General features: G+C 40.7%; 1 protein-coding gene across 4 annotated transcripts; it reads right to left on the bottom strand.

Annotated features, from left to right (window-relative positions):
• Window positions 1–1,782: 1,782 nt before the first annotated feature.
• Window positions 1,783–21,714, bottom strand: BRD8 (bromodomain containing 8). Of its 4 annotated transcripts, XR_007476295.1 has the most exons (23): window positions 21,582–21,714; window positions 20,409–20,505; window positions 15,363–15,432; window positions 13,986–14,035; window positions 13,636–13,758; window positions 13,442–13,522; window positions 12,971–13,035; window positions 12,177–12,313; window positions 11,417–11,635; window positions 10,883–11,027; window positions 9,829–10,038; window positions 9,157–9,437; window positions 8,356–8,808; window positions 7,951–8,044; window positions 7,702–7,748; window positions 6,714–6,928; window positions 6,433–6,525; window positions 6,169–6,237; window positions 5,401–5,578; window positions 4,319–4,450; window positions 3,796–3,840; window positions 2,547–2,721; window positions 1,783–2,160 (listed from the first exon to the last, which is right to left on the bottom strand). XR_007476295.1 is itself a non-coding variant. In XM_049707441.1 (22 exons), exons 1-22 carry the CDS (start codon window positions 21,598–21,600, stop codon window positions 2,101–2,103), a joined length of 2,856 nt encoding a protein of 951 aa, XP_049563398.1. In that variant the 5' UTR covers window positions 21,601–21,714; the 3' UTR covers window positions 1,783–2,100. The 4 variants fall into 4 exon arrangements, 2 of the variants coding, with proteins under 2 accessions (XP_049563398.1, XP_049563399.1); XR_007476296.1 differs by lacking the exon at window positions 11,417–11,635 and having other exon boundaries at window positions 4,319–4,423; XM_049707441.1 differs by lacking the exon at window positions 2,547–2,721 and having other exon boundaries at window positions 4,319–4,423.
• Between the last annotated feature and the right edge of the window lie 257 nt (window positions 21,715–21,971).

Below are 21,971 nucleotides of genomic sequence, written 5' to 3'. Positions count from 1 at the left end.
CTCAACTGCAAGGCAACAATTTTGATGGACAAGGGATCTTTTCCTCAGCATACAGACATTTTTAACCTATCAACCATTAAATCCTCAATGCATACTAAGATACCTGTGGCATCCTTCTGGTCATATCCAGCTCTCACTTCTCAGAAAGAGAACTGCAAATCAAGTTTTAAAAATATCTTTCCTTGCTTTCAGTACACTGCACTCCTGGTTTTCTTAGTCCTTCATCCTCTCCCTTTTACTACTTTAATACATCCATCTTCTATGTTCTTGTTTGGGCCTCTGCTTCCTTAATATGTCCTTAAAAAAATGTAGCTACTTTGAGGTTTCAACTTTGATCTTTATTAAGGTGGCTTCCAAATCTCTCCACCTTTACTTTTTATATGCATTCTGGTCTCATTTCTCCATGTACCCAAAGGTCAACTCCCTTAGGTGCCCTACCATCTCCTTCAACTCAACACTTATAAAACTAAAATCACTTTTCTTTCTGAACATCTCCCAATAATTTGCTTCTCCCCAAATTCCTTATGCCGATCATCAACACTATTTTCTTAGTCCTATTTTGACTCTTTCTTCTCTTATATTCAGTAAACAAGTCCACTTGCCAATTTTCTTCCACAATAATTTTTCTTAATGCCCATCCTTTACATCTGAATAAATGTGATAGCCTCCTGGTCAGTTTCTCTATTCTTAATCCAACCTGCTCTGAATAGTCTCCCTATTCAATGCTTTACAATAGCTATCACCTCAAATTTCTCAATCTGTCACTCAAAGCCCTCCATAAATCAAGCTCTATTTTGTCCCCTTAGCCTGGTACCTGTAATTCACTATTCTTTAATATGATTCCTAATTACATTAGTCTCCTTATTTCCCCCACCTCAGATGCCTATACCTTAATTTAGCTTGCTAAGCTTGTAAATCACGTTCTCTACCAACCCAAAATCTACATCCTTTAATGGACCTCTTCCTCCACAAACTTCTCCAACTTTTAGGGCTCCGTTGCTTATATCACATGCACGTTTGCAGACTGCTTTGGGAATGTACTGTAATTGTATTTAATTTTCTAACTCCTGGATTGATTGAACTATCACTCACAAAGACGGTATCTTCTACTTCCTTAGGATCCTAGCAAGCTTTATAGTTTTACTTAAGCCAAAAAGATCCGTGACTTACAATCATAAAGTTCTATATCTTTCTCAAGAAGGCTCAAAATACTAGACAATACCCTATTAATCTCCATCTCTTTTTAATAAAAAGCTCACTAGTTCACTTCACTGATTTAGTTTTTATTTAGTAACAGAAGTTGGAATAAACTCAGGTGATAAACTTGATAACAGAGTTTAGCCTTCAAATAGTAATGTTATGAATTCTAAAATACACAAGAACCCTACACACAGAAAGGAATAATAATATACTATTCAAGAAATACCATGTGCAAAGACAGCATAAGTAAAAAAAATGCCGAGGATAAAGATGCTACCTATATCCATGCTTTAATCTTCTTTAAGCAATGACATAAACAGAGAACTCTGAAAACCTTAAGTTTTACCAAACATTGAAGAAAGGCTGAATAAGGCAGTACTTACAGCACAATGCAGTACTTTTAAACATTATAAACTCAATCTTGGTTACTTACCTTCTCTGACCTGTAGTAGAACAGTTCATATTATAAGACCACTTTCCCCCCAACAATCTCGTTCCCACAAATGACGAAAGTTTCTATACAGAAGAAATCACAAGTTTCACACACACATTCACACACTCAAAGAACACACCAAAGGCTAGTTTTCTTTTCTTTCAGAGTTTATTGTGTACACATACACTTCACAGGTTTTGTTTTTTTTTTAAGTCTGTACACTTCACAAGACAGTACAAACTAGCTACAATCTGCTAGCAACACATCAGGACATTAACACATCCCATAATTTTTGCCCTAAAACAGGCAATTGTGCTACTCCAGCTCTCTGAGAGAGATTTTTCCAGCTCATGTCATGTGGCCCAGACACCTCCTCTTCTGTAACTTCCACTTCTGGAACTTCCACAAGCCCAAGCTCTATCTTTACTTCTATTTCATGTTCAGCTCAGTGCAGATACTCTGAGGCTTCACTTTTTCATCTTCATATCTGCTTCAATGGCACAGCGGCGCCCCCTCGTTCCCCCATCCTAGATGACAGGCAGACAAAGAAAGGGAGCATGAGTGAGTTAGCTATGAGGTAAGAGAAAAGGTGCAACAAGAATGCTGGGGATTTGGTTTTGGGGGGGAAGTGGGGGGAGAATCAGCAGAAAAATCCAGGAAATGAGGGGCATTTATCTGTCTTCCCACAGAGTGGGCTAAAAAGCACCTGGTAGTAGTGTGTGAGAGGAAATGTAGGACAGAGTACCTTGCTTCTGCCCACCATAGAGGTCACTGGAGTTCACCTGGGGTCCCACAGAATGACTATCAGTCATCCCACCCGGGCCCCAAATCATGTGCAAAGGAACAGGAAGAGTAAAAGATGGGTGGGAGAGTCAGAAAGGGCAGTGGATAGTGAGATTCTTGGCTAACATACCTGTCCAGCTGTTGATCCCTATAAGAAAGGCCTTTCCTGCAGACTGACCCTGGCACTAGTTCCCTAGCACCTCCTGAGTTGTTTTCCGTGAGATCAGGACAATCAGAAGGCTTCTTTCCATCTGCTGCTCTCTCCCTGCAGCCCAGCTCCTTCCTCTTGTGCAATACTTTGCTGTCTTCAATAGATAAAAGATTCTATTAACCAGCCTTGCAACAACCAGCCAATTGCTTGGGGATTCAGAGTCACTGTTGCAGGCCAGTAGGAAAGAATGGAGATTACGGACTGTGGTACGGACTAAGGCCTGTAGGTAAGATGAGCTAGTGAACACTTTTGCTGGGCCAGGCCATTTTTACATTTCTAACATGCAAGGACTCTAAAATTCTTAGATCTCATGAACACAAGTTGCCTTTGAGGCAACAGTAAGTATAAAAATACCACCCTTGCATTTGTATAACACTTCCTTTTTTTTTTCAAGCCATTTTATCCTCATTTTATCCTCACAACATCCCTGTGAGGTACGCTGGACAGGCACCTCATTATATTACCTCCAGCACACAGATGAGGAAAACAAAGCTCCAAGAGATAATCCAGAGTTTTAAGATCATGTGGTTTTCTAGGCTGATATCCTTCCATTACATCATGACTTAGTGCCTCATAATGAACAACAGAGAGTCAGAGTATTGTTCAAATCACAGAGGAAAAGATTAGAAGTCTTTAGGCTAGCTTTACTAAGCTTATCTCTAATTCCACCAGCCACTACTGTTATGTAGTGGTCACTGTTACTGAGATCTTTATCTTAAATTTTACTGAATGTTTGTGTATCAGTCATCACTCTTGCAACTTAGTATTAGAGGAAAAGAAAAAACCCATGTGCTGAGTATCTGTAGGTATGAGGAACACTTTTTAAAAGCCAGCTAGCAGTTGCTGCTCTGAGCAATCTTCTATTTGTAAGAAAAGAACTGTCAAAAGGTGCAGTCAAGAAATGAGGAGAAGGTGCATCCTAGATCCTTACCAATAATACCTCATTTCAGCTCAGTGAAGTCATAAATGGTCCCTACCCAGCCCACACACACACACATGCAGAAAGACAGGAGTGCAGAAGAGAGAGTTTCTTATTCGATGACTTGAATAAACAGAAGTTTAAGACATTGCCACAGTCTGCATGTTCGATTTCCCTCTGCCACCCACCCCCAGCAAGAGCTGAGAAACTTTGTGGCAACACCACCCCTTGCAGCCATTCAATACTTACAAAGAGAGAGAGAAGGAAGGCAGGAGAGCCCATGGGGACACTGTCCTGTTAGAGGACAAACAAACACTGATCAGGTTCCACGGAAACTCTCAGCTGCAAGCACCCCAAACCTCAGGACAGAGACACAAGCACCACACACACAAAGACAAAAATTTTTAAACTCAAGAATAAGAGGAAAGAGATCCAAAAGCAATCTGGCCATTATGCCTCTGGAATAGGAACTGATGGTCCCCAAATGCTGCAAGCTATGTCATTTCTCCCACCTTGTGAGCACTCTCCGAGAGGAGATAATAATTCATGCACTCAGCTCACAATTTCTCCCATGTGACTGGGTCTTCCAGTCACAGCAGGTTTCTTCAGTGTTTGGATGGGAGCAAACAACTACCATTTTAAAATCTTTATGTCTGTATACCATTGGAATGTAGAAGCCTGGAAGTACCAAGTAGTAACATAAGGTTCCTTGGATGCTTCAAACTTCTATCACTGGAACACTGGCACACAGGCTCTTCCTTGGTCTCCTCACCTTCTCTGAAGAATCCTGTTTGCGGGTAGAATCTCTCCCTCGAAGACTTTTAGCACTGATCCCAGATTCAGATGTCTGCATAATCAACTGTGTGGCCAGGAATTGCTGTAGGGAGAAGAAACAGAGTTGGCCCTAGAGACCTGATCCATCAAGGAAGAATGAAGACACCTTAGGCTTTGTAAATAGGAGTACAGTACTGTTCTGCAAACAACATTCAAATACGTCTTGAATGATTAGGAGTTTTAGCACATTAGGTTTTAGTTCTAGTTGTGCATGCTAAGGAATCGGAAAATGCCAAATAGCTCTAATTTTTTGTTGTTGTTATAATATAGCATCAAAATCTCTATGCTCTTACTCTATAGCACAGGGAATCAGTATCTTGTAATAATCTATAATGGAAAAGAATCTGAAAAGAATATACATAAAAAATTGGGGTGGCCAAAAAGTTCGTTAGGATTTTTTTCTGTAAAATGTTATCTGAAAAACCTTAACTTTTTAGCCAACCCCATAGATATAAAACTGAATCACTTTGCTGTCCACTTGAGACGAACACAACACTGTAAATTAACTATATTTCAATTTTTAAAAAAATCCTAAAAAACAAATCTCTATGCTCTAAGAATGAGAGAGAATAAAACTAGATGAACCAAAGCAATTTAAGTAATCAGTAAGCAATTTAAGTTGACTGGCAGACTGCAGAGATAGACAACATCCCTCCAAGTTCAATATCCCAAAGGGTGCCTGGTAATGTAACTACAGGATAGAAGGAGGTTCCCTGCAATGAAAAGGATCGTCTACCATGTACACAATTCATATCACTTAAAAATATACATTCACCATTTCACAAAAATTTTATTAAAAAACTTCAGGAAACAAGATATTTGCCCAAGAAAGGCAGAATATTCTCTCACAACTCTTTTACCAAACCAGCATGAGAAAATCATCATGAATCCAGCAAGAACAAAATTGTATCTTCCTGTGTCCCTGATGGCTATTCCAAGCAAAAACCACAACACCTCTTCCTAACATCAATACAAATCCTTCTCTTGAGTATTTTAAAATTCTCAGGATCCTCAAAGTACCTGGATCTGCTCCAAGACATCTCGCTGCATTTCTACTGCCATGTGATAGACATCGTGGTCTGAGCTATTATACATCACAGCATTCTGGAACATCAGCATAATGTCACGCTGAAATTCAGCTGTGCTGCGGATCAGTCCATTTTCAATGTTTTTCTTAATAGTTGACAAATCCATAGGCCTAAAAAACAAAGCAGGAGGAAATGGGAGCATAGAGGGGAAAAGGACTCCACTGATCTCTGAATATACTATTACCGTATGCATTTCCTCATATATACCATTAGTCCCAGCTACCAGGACTCAAACACCAAGCCCTAAAACAAGTACTTAACCCCAAAACCAAATTCAGCCTATATAATAAGTACTGAGAAAGGTAATAAAGGGGGTTAATTCTTTTAGACTCAGTGATCCAGTCAGTGAAAAAATTAGTTTAGCACTTGGTCATACTTACATCAAAAACATCTGCTTTAAACTTTGTCTAAACCAAAAGTCCACTAAGGGGCTTCCCTGGTGGCGCAGTGGTTGGGAGTCCGCCTGCCGATATGGGGGACACGGGTTCATGCCCCGGTCCGGGAGGATCCCACATGCTGCAGAGCGGCTGGGCCCGTGGGCCATGGCCACTGGGCCTGCACATCCGGAGCCTGTGCTCTGCGGCGGGAGAGGCCACGGCGGTGAGAGGCCCGCATACCGCAAAAAAAAAAAAAAAGTCCACTAAGACTGGACAACTTACAATTCAGGCCTAGTCAGCGTGCTGAATGGATCATGGCTTACCTCTGTACAATGCTGTGGTAGCCAGGTGCTATGTCATCTGTAACAGGCTGCAGGAAGACATTAGCATACCTGTCCAAAAAGAATATGGTGCAATTACTGACTTATCCTCCAAGAAGCACAGGTGAGGGAACTTGATCTAAGCGGCTGAAGGTTTAAGAGCCAATGCCATCAGTCCTGTATAAGCATACTCAGACTTTTTTCTAATTATCAACAATGAAGAGGAGCAGGAGAAAATGTTCCTACTACTTGGTAAAGCCCACTCACCTATGATTAGCTGCGGCTCTCCATACAAGCATGATGGCTTTCTTCCAGATTTTCTGTGCCTGAATAGCTTCCTGATCCTCACTACAGACAGAGCTGAAATAAAAGAAATATGGGAGTCCCACTTGGCATAAGTCCAAAAAAAATGTGTCTTAATTACTTCTTGTCAGATGTTTGTTCCAGGCCAAGAAACAGAAGATGAAAAAGTAAGACTAAAGAAAAGATCCTCTCCTACTTCTCACCTTCACTGCCTTGACCTCAAAGAAAGAATCGCAGATACTCACAATTGTGAAGAAGCAGGGCTGCTGGGGATGGAGTCTGCCAGTGTGTGGGACTGCAGCGTAGCATTGTGTATGCTAAAGCCATCGTCACTCTCACTCACAGGGGGCTCATTATCCATTTCTGACAAATAGCCTTCTCCTTGATCTTCTTCCTTAGGCTCCTCTAGGCTGGCCGCTTCACTGACTCCATCTTCTTCCTCATCCTCACCTGGGGCATCCTTAGACATAGTGTGCTCCAGTCAACAAATGGAAAGGAGAGCAAAGCTATCCAGCAAAGCATCATTAAACATGATCTGTCTTTTGGGTTAGATCAGTTCTAGAAAATGACCTCACACTGTTTCCTGACTGAGCTCTCTATCACTTATACTATCATCTACTTAAAGATACTGACTGATCAAGTAACTTAGAACCTGGACAAAGAATAAGACCCAGGATCTTTTTAAAAGGAAGAAAAAAAAAGCTACTTACTTAAGACTAAGCTAAGAGGCGTTCCTTCTTTCCCCTTGCTCTTGAGAGGAACTCTGACCCTGGGTACAAAGTTATCAAAAATAGTTTTTATTTTGTGTCTCATCTGATGGAGCAAGCTCACATCGCATTAAGTCTGTTTGTTACTACTGCTTTAGTAATTCTAATAAGAAAACTTTGGATGACTTTCTCTGAATAGTATAATTAATAATCTGATTTCTATATGCTCTCCCTGGCTCTGATATCCCTACTCACTCCAAATCACTCTGGATGTATCAAAGCTTCTTTGTGCATTATATGCAAAGAAAGGTCTGTGTGATATTCACAAACTCTTTCAATTAGGAAGCACCTGTTGCCATAGTACTCCCACTATGCCTAACTGTCCACTGCAGCTTTTCCCCATGCAACTCCTTAACCAGTCTCATCTCAGAGAATAATGATGTGAGTTTACTGAAATTCATTAAAAGGTAGTGCTATAGGGAAATCTAGTCACACAGCAAGAGGAATAAAGAAAAGTCTGAAATACCTTTATCTGGCTTCCAAAAATAGTCCCTGATTCTTCTTTCAATGAGTCTGCAGAGGAGAGAAAGACTACCTGAAGATTTTTCCACCTTAGCCTTCCCCTTCCTATGGACAATAGTCCCCTGCAGCTCTCCTTTCCATGCTGACCTATTCTACCTCCTCTACTTGCCCACAACCCACAAATCCCTCAGAAGCCAAAGCAAATGATTTAAAGTTAGTTATAGAGTACATATTTCCTGGCTTTATTATTTACCTGACATTTCAAACTTGTGCTGAGTCTCTGACTCTAAAGGATCTTCAATGGGATTTGAGCCATGTGATGGAGACAACATGCTTTCAGGGGATGCCTGAAGACCAAAAAGAACAAATACCTTAAGTCCTGGTAAATCACTACAGCTTATACATTATTCTTCAATGATAATGAGACTATACAAGAAATTCTAAGTCCTCCTACCCATGTAATATGATTCTAATGGTCACCTTAATAGAACAGGGTTAAGTATATATAGCACTGATCATACCTATGGGCTTTGGACACAGCAACATGTCAGAACTCAGGCATGCAACAGGAAAACCAAAGGCCTAAAATGTCACTTCTTACCTAAGATATAACCCTCCACCCCCTGCCCCCATCCCCCAAGCCCCTGATGTTAAATACCTCTGTCTTCACTGTTGAAATTGGAGTTTCATCGCCTCTCCTACTGGAAGCATCTGCTTCAGTAATTTCTCCAGTTGCAGTACTTCTGGGTTCCTCATCTAAGTCCTGACTCCTGAGTTCTGGTGGCTCCATACTCGTGGCTGGAACAACTCCAGATACTATTTCAGCCCCTGAAATGCCTTGCTCTGGTTCTGCAGGTTCCATTTTGATCTCAACACTGGGTTCCCTGATGTCCACCAGTTCATGGATTCCTTTGCTTTCTGTTTCTTCAAAGTCCAGCCTCTCTTGCTTGACCGTCATCTGTGGTGCAGGGAGAGGTACTGGCTTGTCCCGTTCCTGCTGCATAGGGTGCTCCCAGGGGCCAGGCAGGGATTGGGGATCATCATTCTCTTCACAGAATGACAGTGCTGCTTCCACTGCTGCCACATCCAGCACTTCAGGATGATCATCTACCTGTCCCATAATACAAACACTGTTGAAGCCACAAAAAGAAGCCCAAGTCCCTCAATTCATTAGCACCAAATGAGATGGCCTGAATCTGAAGCTTCTCTCTCCATCTTCTCCATGTAGCAGAAGCAACCAATGGACAGGTACCTGTCTGGTGCAAACCAGTAACATAGGAAAGGCTGCGTAGATGACTAGTATGTCAGCATCAAAGGGCTTTGGGACTACAGAGATAGAGATGGGAAGAAGCAGGAGAGTTGTTTATGTAATTCTTACTACAAGAAGCAAGGAGAGGCTGAGGAGAGAAGCCTATGTAGGACCCATGAGACATTCTCTGGGGCTTTGCTGAATAGTTACCTTGTCCTCAATGATGGCAATGATGTCCCCAACAGTCTCAAAGTCTAGTTCTTCACCTGTGTAAGACACAGCAATATCCATCTTCTCAGCCAGATCTAAATCTTCCTTCCCATCAATGCTAGGAGCCTTTGATCCTCCAGGGGCCTCTGCTACCCCTGACCGGAAACACTCTTCTTTGATAGAATTGATGATCATGGAGATTTCACTGCTATCCATGGAGACAGTCACAGTATGTGGATCCCCCACAGCCTCCATGGGAACACAGGTATCAGGCTGACTCACTGAATAACAGGAAAAGAAAACCATCTCAGAAGCTTATTTGGTACCAACTGCCCACCTGGAGATCACACCAAAGCTGTGGACAGATGTCAAGCACCCATACACTTAAGCTCAGTAAAAGTTATCTTACATCTGCCCATGTTTTCTTCTCCTCAATTTTATCTAGAAAGGTGAAAACACATTCTCAAGCCCATTCATATATGTACACTTAGCCCTTTTGCCCCAACACATAAATGCCCACCCACTTCTTCTCACATCCTTGTTTTTGTAAGAATAAAGATGCACATGTCCACAGAGAACAGAAGCTGATGCTCTTGGTCGCCTTTCTCTAACTGAAGCTCAAAATGAAATTTTGGATCTAGTTGCTGCTCAGGGCGTGGGTCAAGGACGCACCTGGAGCTACACTCTCAGGAGTGGAGACAGCCGGAGCAGAGGATGGTGCTGGCAGCGCAGGCATCATGACAATGGTAGCTTGGGACACAGACTCTACAGGGGGTGGCACAATTTTAACTGGAGGTTCACTGGCAACAGTAGTGAAGGAAGCAAGAGGTGTGGTGAACTGTGTAGGACCAGCTTCTAAAAGCCGGGAAAGAGTGGGAGCACCTAACAGACAAAGAGGTACACAAACGAGGTAAGAAGAAAGCACATGAGCAAGAAGCAAACAATAGCCACTTTAAGACTCAAACCAAGAAAATTTTTAGTCTCAAAGGATGAAAGTAACTCCTGTTAAATAAGCTCATTATCTATATCCTTATTTTTTCAAACCTTACTTAAGATCTTCTGCCAAGTTAGGAATGACTCAAAGCACTAGAATACATAACTCACACGAAAAATGAGTGATAATTTAAAAAAAAAGGTATGAATAAATCTGTCCCTTCTGCTGAAGTTAAGCATGCTATAAACCACCCAAATTTAACACCACTCAAATACTAAAATCAAATGTTTGGCAATTTTTAAAACTCTTTTTTGCTTTACGTTTTCTACCTCATTTAATTCTCACTACATCCTTGTGAAGTATATATATTGCAATTAATTAAGAGGAAACTGAGGCTTAAGAATTAAGTTACCTATCCAAGGTCACAAAACCAGTGTGTGGCAGGCCTGAGACTCTTTAAGTCTAGTGTTCTAGTTCCAAATCTTATCTGCCTATGCTATAGTCTCAGGTATCCCTAGCACCCTTTTGTGATTTTTGCACCTTCACCATTAACTTCACTATTCCTCTCATTCAGTATCTACGCTGTGGTCATCCAGGACAATCAGTATTTTGAAGATGACATGGATTTACAATTTCGAGCACCACGTGGTTTAACAGGTAAAGTAGCTCCAAGGTTGGGCTTTAAATCTAGGATTCACAGTTGATTAATAACAAAGGCTAGAAACCAAGGGCAGTCAATGCCATGTTCAACATCTCTAAAATAAAGTCGACAACGGAAAAGTAGTGACTTACCTGAGGCAGCTGGGGAGGCTGCAACAGTGTTGGGTGTTTGCTGCATCTCCCCACCATGTATCATGGGAAGGACCCCGCCTACCTCCAGGAGGACACCTGTACTGTTCAGGTGGCCAGAAGCCACAGCCATTTCACTCTCATTGACCTACCAGGGAAGAATAGAGGTGAAGGCTACACTCAAGCTTTCCTTTATTACCACTTCCCAAAAAAGCTCCAGCAGTTGGCCAAACTTCATGAAACTAAAAGTTAATATCCAAAGAAAATGATTTCAGACCCAAGGGAAACTCTGATTTTCAAAACTTATTGACAAGAGTTCTCTGGAGAAGAGAACCAAAATAATTATGGCTTCAGATACCTCAGGACCCAAGGATACTATCAACTATTTTGTTTTGTTGTGTTTTTAAATTAACATTTAACTAGGAGATCTCTTCCTCTTTTGAACTTTTTTTTCCATGTTATATTTTAGGTCCCAGGCACTCCCTTCCAAATTACTTAATCACCACAGCTCTCAAACACCCACAGAAGTCTCCATACCAGTCTGGGGCTAGTAGGCAGGAGGCTGCCCTTCTTCAAGAGCTCTGACAGCAGAGGGGAGGGGGGTGGAGTTGCTTTCTGTCCAAGCATCTTTTTCTGGGGTGAATCATCTGTTACTGGGGTCATGGGGGCTTCTAAGGGTGCAGAGCCTGGAGGAAGGGTGTCAGGAATTCCAGGAAACGAGGTGACTGGGGTACTCGGCAAAGTCCCAGGGGTTACCTAAGAGACAACAGAGAACCTTTATCTGACTTCTCAAACTCAGGAAGGTTCCCTACTCATCTGGATGGGTTAGTGTGTCTACCTATTACTTTATTAGTCCTGAGTGGAACTGCCCAGAAACCCTCTACCCGTCTTGCTCTCAACCACACCTTTCTTCCCCACAATTTTTTCTCTTCTACTCACTCAAACCCGAAGTGACTCAATCATTCCACCCAATTTGCCTTTTATAAACTCCTTACCCACTACCAATATTATATTTACATAGAAATCAGCCTATATTTCAGCAGGAATTTCGTAAGACCAGTACACTTACAAGTAATTCCTTAAGTTAGTCTTTTACCTATCTCTAAAAATGTCAAAAGCCTCAATGTTTTTAGGTCCATTCTTATCTTAGAGCACAGAACATGGTAAATTATGTCTTTAGAATTCAGACCAAGAGAGGAAATTGCCTCTAAGCCAAAAGTGGTTTCCTCATCACTCAGCTCTCTGCTGGCTTACTGCCCCTTTGCTGATCAATTCCTGTGGATGGAAATATACTCACCCCAGAGGTGGCCTCTTCCATAGTGGTTGCAGTCAAGTCGGCAAGTGGATAATCACCTCCTGGGGAGGCAGAATCTATAGGAGAGCGAACCATCACAGTAGGTAACCTCCGAGGGGGTGTTTTTACTGCTTGACGGGCTAGAACATACAAAAGAACAATTTCTGTCTTCAAGATTAAATAAATAAAGCTAGACTCTGCTATTATATAGTAAAGGACAAATAGGGATGTTACATTACTAAGGCAGCATTAAGAATCTGGATTAGAAAGCTTTCTTTACAAGTTTTTAGCCTAATTTTTCCTATGAGCAATTCTCACCCTAAGCAAACTTGTGTACCCTAAAGGTCCTTGGAGTAGGAAAGTAGTTTAAACATCCCTCAATATCCTCTTCAACAACTTAAGATTCTGCTTTTAACAAGAGGGAAAGACCTCAATGGCTCAAAGCATGTATTCCTAGAATTACAAATGCTGAAGTTCCTCCCCTTATCCAATGACTAAGTTATTCTCAATCTTTTTACAGGCTTTGACTTCTAAAACCTTGTTTACGTTCAATATGTTATTATCAGGCTTTTGTGTCTTAAAAGAACACAAGGTCTAGTGAGATCTCATCAGAGCTCACTTTCTAAGAGTTTCTTCCTGGACATAAAGGGACGTTTTTATTCTAGTAAAAGAGAAGATGACAGAGAAAAGCATGCAATTGGAATTAGTAGATTCTGTGTTAACAAACAGTCTTCAACTGTCATCGTCAGGCAGTAGTGTATAGTCAAATTGTTAAACAGTCACTAGGTTCACCTTACCCTGATAAGCCGCATCCGTAGCCTTCCTCTTTACTTCAGCCTCCTCTTCCTCCAATTTCTTTTTCCTAAAGAGGAAAATAAGGGTTAGATCCTAGCCGGCTGTAGCTCCTTCACAGTGCCCTCACAGGGAAGTTTTTTTGCCAGGCTAGCACTTTCTAGAGGAAAAACCTAAAAAATAAATAGGGAATTTTGAGTATACTGCCTAACTACCAAGTTCTTTACCCAGGCAAACTAGAGCCACTTTTAAGTTAGAACTAAGTTATGTTCTCACACTGAAATATTCTATCACATTACCTTCTAGGACTCACTACCCCCTCCCAGCCACCAGGCCACTCTGCAGCTTTCCCTTTCCAGAATCTCTCAAGTCTAAAGGGATGGCAGACGTAGGAAATAAGCCAGATTACTTAAGAAGTAAAGAGGATAAAAAGAGAAAAAGGAGTACAGATGGAAGAACAGTATAATATAACCCACATCGCAATGTCATTGCAAAGCTCATCCAGTCTGCTGTCCATGTGCCCAGCTTGAATTAGTTCTGCATCTCTTTTCAGCCGTCTGTAGGATGAGAGGTAGGTAGACTGGGTTTTTTAATCTATTTAAAAAATTCTGACTAGTATAAGCCAGGCCGATTTGTCTCTCCCAACCATTTTGCATTCTCTGATAAGTACCTATATTTTTCCTGGGTTTCCTTTATCACTTTCTTTAGTTCCTCAACTCGCTCAGCAGTCAGTTTCCGAACAATGACATCTTCAACGGTTTCTACCACTTCTCCCTTTTCACCCCGTTTCCGTCTATGGAAAAATTTAAAAAACAAACAAAAACAAAACAAAAAAAACACATTTGAATAAGAGAACATTTTTTCCTACTCCCACTTGCTTTCTTTGAGCCTTCTCCAACATCTAACCAGAGATAATTTCTAACTTTTATCACACCATGATATAAACTAAAAAAACCAGACTTCCACAGTAAATATTCTCCACTAAAGAGATTTGGCTCAAGTGCCTGGCTTTGTACTCACTTTGGGGTCTCAGTGGTCTCTAGGAGCTCCGAGTACTGGGAAGCACAATGCTATGGAAAAAAGTGAAAATATGATGAGTAAACCTAAAAAGAAATGACCTTTCAAAGTTTCAACATATTAGACTAAGGTTTAGACAGGGGAGCTATATTTAAGGTAGGAGTAGCTTCTAGGAGGACAAATTACTTTGCAATCAAATTAGTTCAAAATAATCAATACCATAACACAGAAAAGGGAGTCTTCTGGCCAGGAGTTTGTCTATTTGAGGAAAGACAAGCTAAGAGCCAATATTTATACTTAATATCTACTGAGTAGTTACCGTATGCAAGGCACTGTGCTAAATGCTTTCTAGGTATTACCTCAACTAAATACTTTCAACAATCCTGAATCAACTTTTATCCCTATTTTACAAATCAGAAAACTGAGGCTCATGGTTCAAAGTTTTCAAGTGGAGTCATATTAAACCCAGATCCATCTAATGTACAAGACTGGTCTTTTAACTATTATGCTACACTGACAAGAATAGTTTGTAATAGTGTGGGCATACTGGATGGATCTGCAAATATTGAGAAAAAGGAAAAGTATTCTCAAACTATTCTTCATGGTACAAAAGCCTTGTGATTAAAATGGTAGGACCTGGTCACACCGGTCAGAATGGCCATCATTAAAAAGTCTACAAATAATAAATGTTGGAGAGGGTGTGGAGAAAAAGAGAACCCTCTAACACTGTTGGTGGGAATGTAAATTGGTGCGGCCACTGAAGAAAACAGCACAGAGATTCCTCAAAAAACAAAAAATAAAACTACTATATGATCCAGCAATCCCACTCCAGAGCATATATCCAGACAAAACTATAATTTGAAAAGATACATGCAACCCTATGTTCATAGCAGCACTATTTACAATAGCCAAGCTAAGACATGGAAACAACCTAAATATCCATCGACAAGTGAATGAATAAAGAAGATATTCACAGACATAGAGAACAGACTTGTGGTTACCAAGGAGAAGGGGGTGTGGGGGAGGAAAGGATGGGGAGTTTGGGATTAGCAGATGCAAACTATTATATACAGGATGGATAAACAACAAGGTGCTTTTGTATAGCACAGGGAACAATATTCAATATCCTGTGATAAACCATAATGGAAAAGAATATGAAAAAGAATATATGCATGTATAACTGAATCACTTTGCTGTACAGCAGAAATTAACACAACATTGTAAGTCAACTATACTTCAATAAAATTTAAAAAAGAAATAAACGTAAGAACAAATAAATAAGATACTTAAAAGACCAAAAACAAAAAAGGCAGGACCTGGAAGGGAACCCACTTCACACCTCAAAAAGTACTCTAAAAGAACGTTTACTTGGGAACTTACTTTTTGAGAGAACCAGTCTGGAGGGCGGCCAGGTTCTGCAAAGGGCTTGATTGCTCTGCTAACTGATACCCTACAAAATTAGAAAAGCCTTATCACATACCAAATTGAAAAAAAAAGAGAGAAGGTATACTGAGAGTTCAAGGTTTAGAGTACAAACTTTGGAGTAAAAAACTGTCACTGGGAAATATTCTGCAATATGTGACTATGGAAAATGACACAGCTACTGAAAAGTCATTTTAGAGGGAAAGCGTCATTGCTAAACAGTTTTCCTACATGATGTATTTCCTGAGTGAAGTGAAGCTATTAGGACCTAGTAAAGTACCATTTCTGTTCATTTGGGAAAATATTTTTATGTTGATCTTGGTTCTTTCAGAAAACATCTGTCATTTGGGAAGCAACCTATAAAATATTCCAGCCCCCAAAAGTTATCTTTTGATCTATTAATACAACTCTTAGGAATATAAGAAAATAACAAAAGAAGCAAGCACCAGGAAGAAAGCACCATGTAGACTTGACCAGACTGATGAACAGTTAGGTTTTTCCTAAATGCCTGCAAGAGGATGTTTAACTTATGGCACTTCATCTCTAGAAAATATTAAACAACCCATAAAAATAACTATGAAATATAAAATATATGGTGATACAGAATGTATTTATAACATAATATTAACTGAAAAAAGGTGACACAATTTTCTGCTATGATGCACTCGTATGACTTTTTTAAAAGTTACAGGTATAAAGACAAAGGAAGAAACAGGCAAAAATGAAAATAGACTGAAATGGTTTGATGCAAGAGCGTGAAGGGGCTTCAACTGTGTCTATTTCTTTAAAAAGATCTGAAGGAAACATGACAAAATATTAAGATTTCTTAAATGCAGGTACCAGATACATGGGCACTCTATTACTCTCCCTACTTTTCAATGTGGCTGAAGTATTTCACAACTTTAAAAACAAAAAAGTTTTGAATTTTGTGTTGGGATAATGGTTTCAGAGTTTTTTCTTTTATAAAAAATTTACTTTATCCCTGGTGGCGCAGTGGTTGAGAGTCCGCCTGCTGATGCAGGGGACACGGGTTCGTGCCCCGGTCCGGGAAGATCCCACATGCCGCGGAGCAGCTGGGCCCGTGAGCCATGGCCGCTGAGCCTGAGCATCCGGAGCCTGTGCTCCACAACGGGAGAGGCCGCAACAGTGAGAGGCCCGCGTACCACAAAAAAAAAAAAAAATTTACTTTAACATTGTTATATGGATAGCTATCAGCAAAAAATAAAGTTTGATCCGTAAATTACACCTTTCTTTATACCAAGAAAAGCCCCCAAATCGAGCAAAGATTTATATATTTTAAAAAATATAACCATAAAAGTACTAGAAGAAATCAAAGGAGATTTTATAACCTCAGACTAGGGAAGAACTTTCTAATTATGTCACAAAATCCAGGAGCTATAAGAGAAAATTATTAATAGACTACATTTTAAAACTCTTCATGTAAAAATATTACATTAAGCAAAGCCAAATAGCAAAGTGGTTTAAAAAAATGCACCTCAAAATAGACAAATGGCTAATCTCCCTAATATATAAGGAGCCACCCCACCCCCCCACCCCCAGTCAAAGAGAAAGACTAATAGTCAAATAGAAAAACAGGAAAAAGCAGTTTACAGAAAAGGAAATAAAAGTGGCTCTTCAACACAAGAAGATATTTAACTTCACTCATCACAGGATAGATGCAAATGAAAGATATGAGAACTATTTCAAAGTTTGATCTTATACCGTCAAAGATCAAAAATATATAACACCACATTCTGTGAACCAGGCCATAGAAAAACAGGTACTATGACATATTACCAATGGGAGTATAAATTGAAACAAATCTCTGAGTAGGGCAATTTGAAATACTTACCAAATTTTATAAACATATATATTCTTTGACTCAATAATTCTACTTTCAGTTTATCTTAGATACAATTCATACATAACTACTCAAGGCTATATTTATATGAGCAAATGTCCATCAACAGAGTTCTAGTTAAATAAATTATGGTACTGCATAAAATATCATGCAGCTGTTAAAAAAAATGAGCTAGATATTCATATTAAGATATACAAGGGTCTATAAGATACAGTACTAAGTTAAAGAAAAAGTAGCAGTGACAAGGTAAAGAACACTGTGCATAATATATAACCAGTTGTGTTTAAAAAAGAGAGGGGAAAAGAAAATATTTATTTGTTCATGTATACAAATTTAATGGCAGAGAAACACACAAGAAACTGCTAACCCTGGGAGATAAGATACAGTGATGGGAGGAAAACACTGTGTACCACTTTAATTTTTATTTATTTCTTCACTTATTTTTGGCTTCTTTCGGTCTTCATTGCTGCACGCGGGCTTTCTCTAGCTGCGGCGAGTGGGGGCTACTCTTCGTTGCAGTGCACAGGCTTCTCACTGCAGTGGCTTCTCTTGTTGCGGAGCATGGGCTCTAGGTGTGCGGTTTTCAGTAGTTGTGGCACACGGTCTCAGTAGTTGTGGCTCACGGGCTCTAGAGCACAGGCTCAGTAGTTGTGGTGCACAGGCTTAGTTGCTCCGCGCCATGTGGGATCTTCCCGGACCAGGGCTCAAACCCGTGTCCCCTGCATTGGCAGGTGGATTCTTAACCAGTGAGCCACCAGGGAAGTCCCAACCATTTTGAATTTTGAACCTTATGACTTAAGTACCTCCTCAAAATATAAATACAATTTAAAATTTTTAAGTTTTACTTGTGTTCTATTTTTTATATAAAAATATAAGAAAATATACAGATTAGATTCTACTTCAATTCAGTTTACTTGGTATTTCGTTTAAAAATGAGTTCAGTTTATATTTGAGTTATATTTAAGTTCAATCTGAGATTTACCAAATTAGTGTGCTTCGTTTTGTCGCAGGATTTACCAGCTCGAGAACAGTTGCTACCTGGAAGATCCTGGTTTCATCTTTGAAAACTTATTTGAAAAATACATAAAGGGGCTTCCCTGGCGGCGCAATGGTTGAGAGTCCGCCTGCCAATGCAGGGGACACGGGTTCGTGCCCCGGTCCGGGAAGATCCCACATGCCGTGGAGCGGCTCGACCCATGAGCCATGGCCGCTGAGCCTGCGCGTCCGGACCCTGTACTCCGCAACGGGAGAGGCCACAACAGTGAGAGGCCCGCATACCGAAAAAACAAACAAACAAAAAACATAAAATTGTTTAAGTGTTAAGTGTGACCAGCAATGGTGCTTTGGTAAACTCATTTGAATGGTTAAAGTAGTAGAGATATACCACACAAATGCAAATTTGTATATTAAGTAATCTGAACACTTAAGACAATTAAAAGGTGTCCTTAGATCCTGAGGGAAAAAAGAGGGGGGAAAAAAAGGACTAATGTTAAAAATGAAAGCGTATGTCCTGGTAGCAAAAAAGATTGGAAACCACACACAGTCCTATTTTCTGGTACTTAAAAGAAATACTGAGTGCTAAAACAATTCAATAGGGAAAGAATAATGTTTTCAACAAATACTGAGTCCTGGGACAGTTGCATACCTACATGCAAAAGAGACTCCTGCTTTACAACCTACACAAAAATTAACTCAAAATGGATCAAAGACCTAAATGTGGAGAGTTGAAAGTTGTTAGAAGAAAATATAGACATAAACAGTTTCTTAGCTACGACACCAAAAGCACAAGCAACAGAAGAAAAAATAAACTCATATCAAAACTAACAACTTTTGTGCTGTAGGCAATACCAACAGATATCAACAATACCAAAGAAAGGCACCACACAAAACAGGAGAAATATTTGCAAATCATCTATCTAACAAGGGATTTATGTCCAGAATATATAAAGAATCTTAAAACTCAATAATGAAAAATAATCCAAGGGATCTGAGCAGACATTTTTACAAAAAAGACATACAAATGGCCAATAAGAACCTGAAAACATGCTCAACAACACTACTGGTCATCAGGGAAATGCAAATCAAAACCACAATGAGATACCATTTCATACTCATTAGTACAGCTATAACGAAAAAAGAAAACAATAAATGTTGTCAAGCATGCAGAGAAATTGGGGCCCTCATTTATTGCTGGTGGGAATGTCAAACAGAGGGGCCACTTCCTAGTTTGGCAGCTCCTCAAAAAGTTGAATAGAGAATTACAATATGATCTAGCAATTCCACTCTTTCAAGACAACTGGAAACATATCTGCACAAAATCTTGTACACAAATGTTCATAGCAGCATTAATTATAACAGTCAGAAAAATGGAAACAACCCAAATGTTCATCAACTGACAAATGGTAAACAAAATGTGGCATACCCACACAAGGGACTATTAGTTAATCAAAACAAGGAATAAAGGGGACTTCTCCGGTGGTCCAGTGGCTAAGAATCTGCCTTCCAATGCAGGGGACAAGGGTTTGATCCCTGGTCAGGGAACTAAGATCCCATGTGCTGCAAGGGAACTAAGATCCCATGTGCTGCGGGACAACTAAACCCGCGCGCCACAACGAAAGATCCCGCATGCTGCAACTAAGACCTAATGCAGCCAAATAATATTAAAAAAAAAAAAAAAAAAGGAATAAAGTACTGATACATACTCCAACATGAATGAACCTTGAAAGCACTATGCTAAGTGAAAGAAGCCAGTCACAGACAACCACAAACTATATGATTCTATCTACATGAAATGTCCAAAGTAAGTTATCTATAGAGAGACAAAGTAGATGAGTGGTTGGTGGGGAAGGGGGAGGGGAGATGTTAGAGAGGTAAAGAGGAGACTGTAGAATAACTGCTAAGGGATAAGAGGCTTCTTTCAGGGGTATTTAAAATGTTCTAAAATTAGACTCTAGTGACGGTCTTACAATTCCAAATATACTAAATTCTGTGAATATACTTGGTTAATTTTATGGTAAGTGAACTATATCTCAATAAAGCTGTTAAAAAACAAATGTTGCTTAAAGGTTAACTTATGGAATCCACCGGTATAAAAAAAAAAAATACCCGACAGTTTCTAATCCCCAAGAAAGCAGATACCTTACCAATTTTGATCTCCACTCCTCATAACGGAAGACGCTAAACACAGCTTCTCTCGGATGGACCATGGCTCTGTAGGGCCAGTACTCAGCAGCTTATGTTCTGAAAGGAGAGAAGACTTGGAGACAACCACTGAGACACTAATTCTAAGCCCCAAAGGGAGGACTAAAAGCCTAACACAGAACATCCCAACCTGTAAGGACAAAGTGAGCCACTATCACCAAATCTTGATTTTCACCTCTCTAGTAAACACCACCACTAGGGTGACGCCTATTCATTGCATGAGAACTCCACTGAGTATATGGCAAAACATTTTTTCTTCAAATGCCATGGTTACTCTATTTTTTTTTTTAAAAGAAAGTCATTAATTTATCGCAGTTCTCCCCAGAGACCCAGTTTTAAGAATGCTTTACTCCAGGGACTTCCCTGGCGGTCCAGTGGTTAAGACTCTGTACTTCCACTGCAGGAGACAAGGGTTGGATCCCGGATGGGGGGGAACCAAGACTCTGCATGCCCCGCGGCGTAGCCAAACAAGAATGCTTTATTCCAATTTGGACGCAAGGGCTATTTCCCAGGATTCCGAGCGGCCAACCCCCACACCCAACCCTGCACTGCCCCACCTCCTTCTTAGCATAAACTTGTTTACTTCTCTCAGGAACACCCACTACCCTTTAGCTGCTGCGCCTAAAAAACCTTTTCACTCCGTGAAACAGGGGGAAATGGCTGAGATGCACGAAATGCAATTTCCCCCCAGTGGCAGAAAAAGCTCACGGTTAAGATACCCCATTTCTCTGTGAGTACAGGCCTCACAAACGTTCGTCAGAAAACGACTCTTTGAGACGCCGGCCATTCCATAAAGCTGTTGTGTGGACAACATGTCTGCCCACACGTCCGAGCCTCTGAGGAACCTTTTTTCCTCTCACTCCGCGGAGCGCCCAAACATACAAGAACTCCCTGAGGTGCTTCTCTCAAAACTCCGCGGCCTTACTGAAACACAAGACTCTACGCTTCTAGGCCCCCAACCATTGGCCTTCACAACGCCGGTCGAGGACAGGTCTTTGACGGCCCTGGGCCCTCAGGCAAATCATTGCTCCTACTCTCTAAGAGCGTGACAGAAATCTGTTGCCTGGCCTTGGCTCTACAAACACCTTCCACACAAGAGCAGCGCAATTACTTACTGCCCGTTCCGGTCGCCATCTTGGCCCCGAAGTCTCAAACCCCTGAAGGAAGACCGTCTGGTAGGGCTAAAGCCCGCGGGATTCTGGGAAATCGAGTTCCGGTGTTTGTTCGCGGTGCGTCATGGGAAATGTAGTCCCCACCCCACCCCACCCCACCCCACCCCAGGATGAACAAGCGCCCTAAACTAGGTCTCCTGTGAGGGGATGGCGACTGAAGCCTAAGGATTGCCTTTAGGCTTCTTAGAAAAGAAATGCCTAGGGTTCAAGAAAAACTGATAAACCGGAGTTCCGGTGGGCCCAACTCCAAACTCCGACAGTTGGTAACCCGTCCTGCATTAGAGCAGAGAGGTCAAGCCGTAGCAGTTTCCCGGTCTCGCCCGCCCCCTTGCG

The sequence above is a fragment of the Orcinus orca genome, chromosome 3 (genome assembly GCF_937001465.1).
Source record: "Orcinus orca chromosome 3, mOrcOrc1.1, whole genome shotgun sequence".
Taxonomy (NCBI): Eukaryota; Metazoa; Chordata; class Mammalia; order Artiodactyla; family Delphinidae; genus Orcinus; species Orcinus orca.
This window is presented reverse-complemented; position numbering and strand designations above follow the sequence as displayed.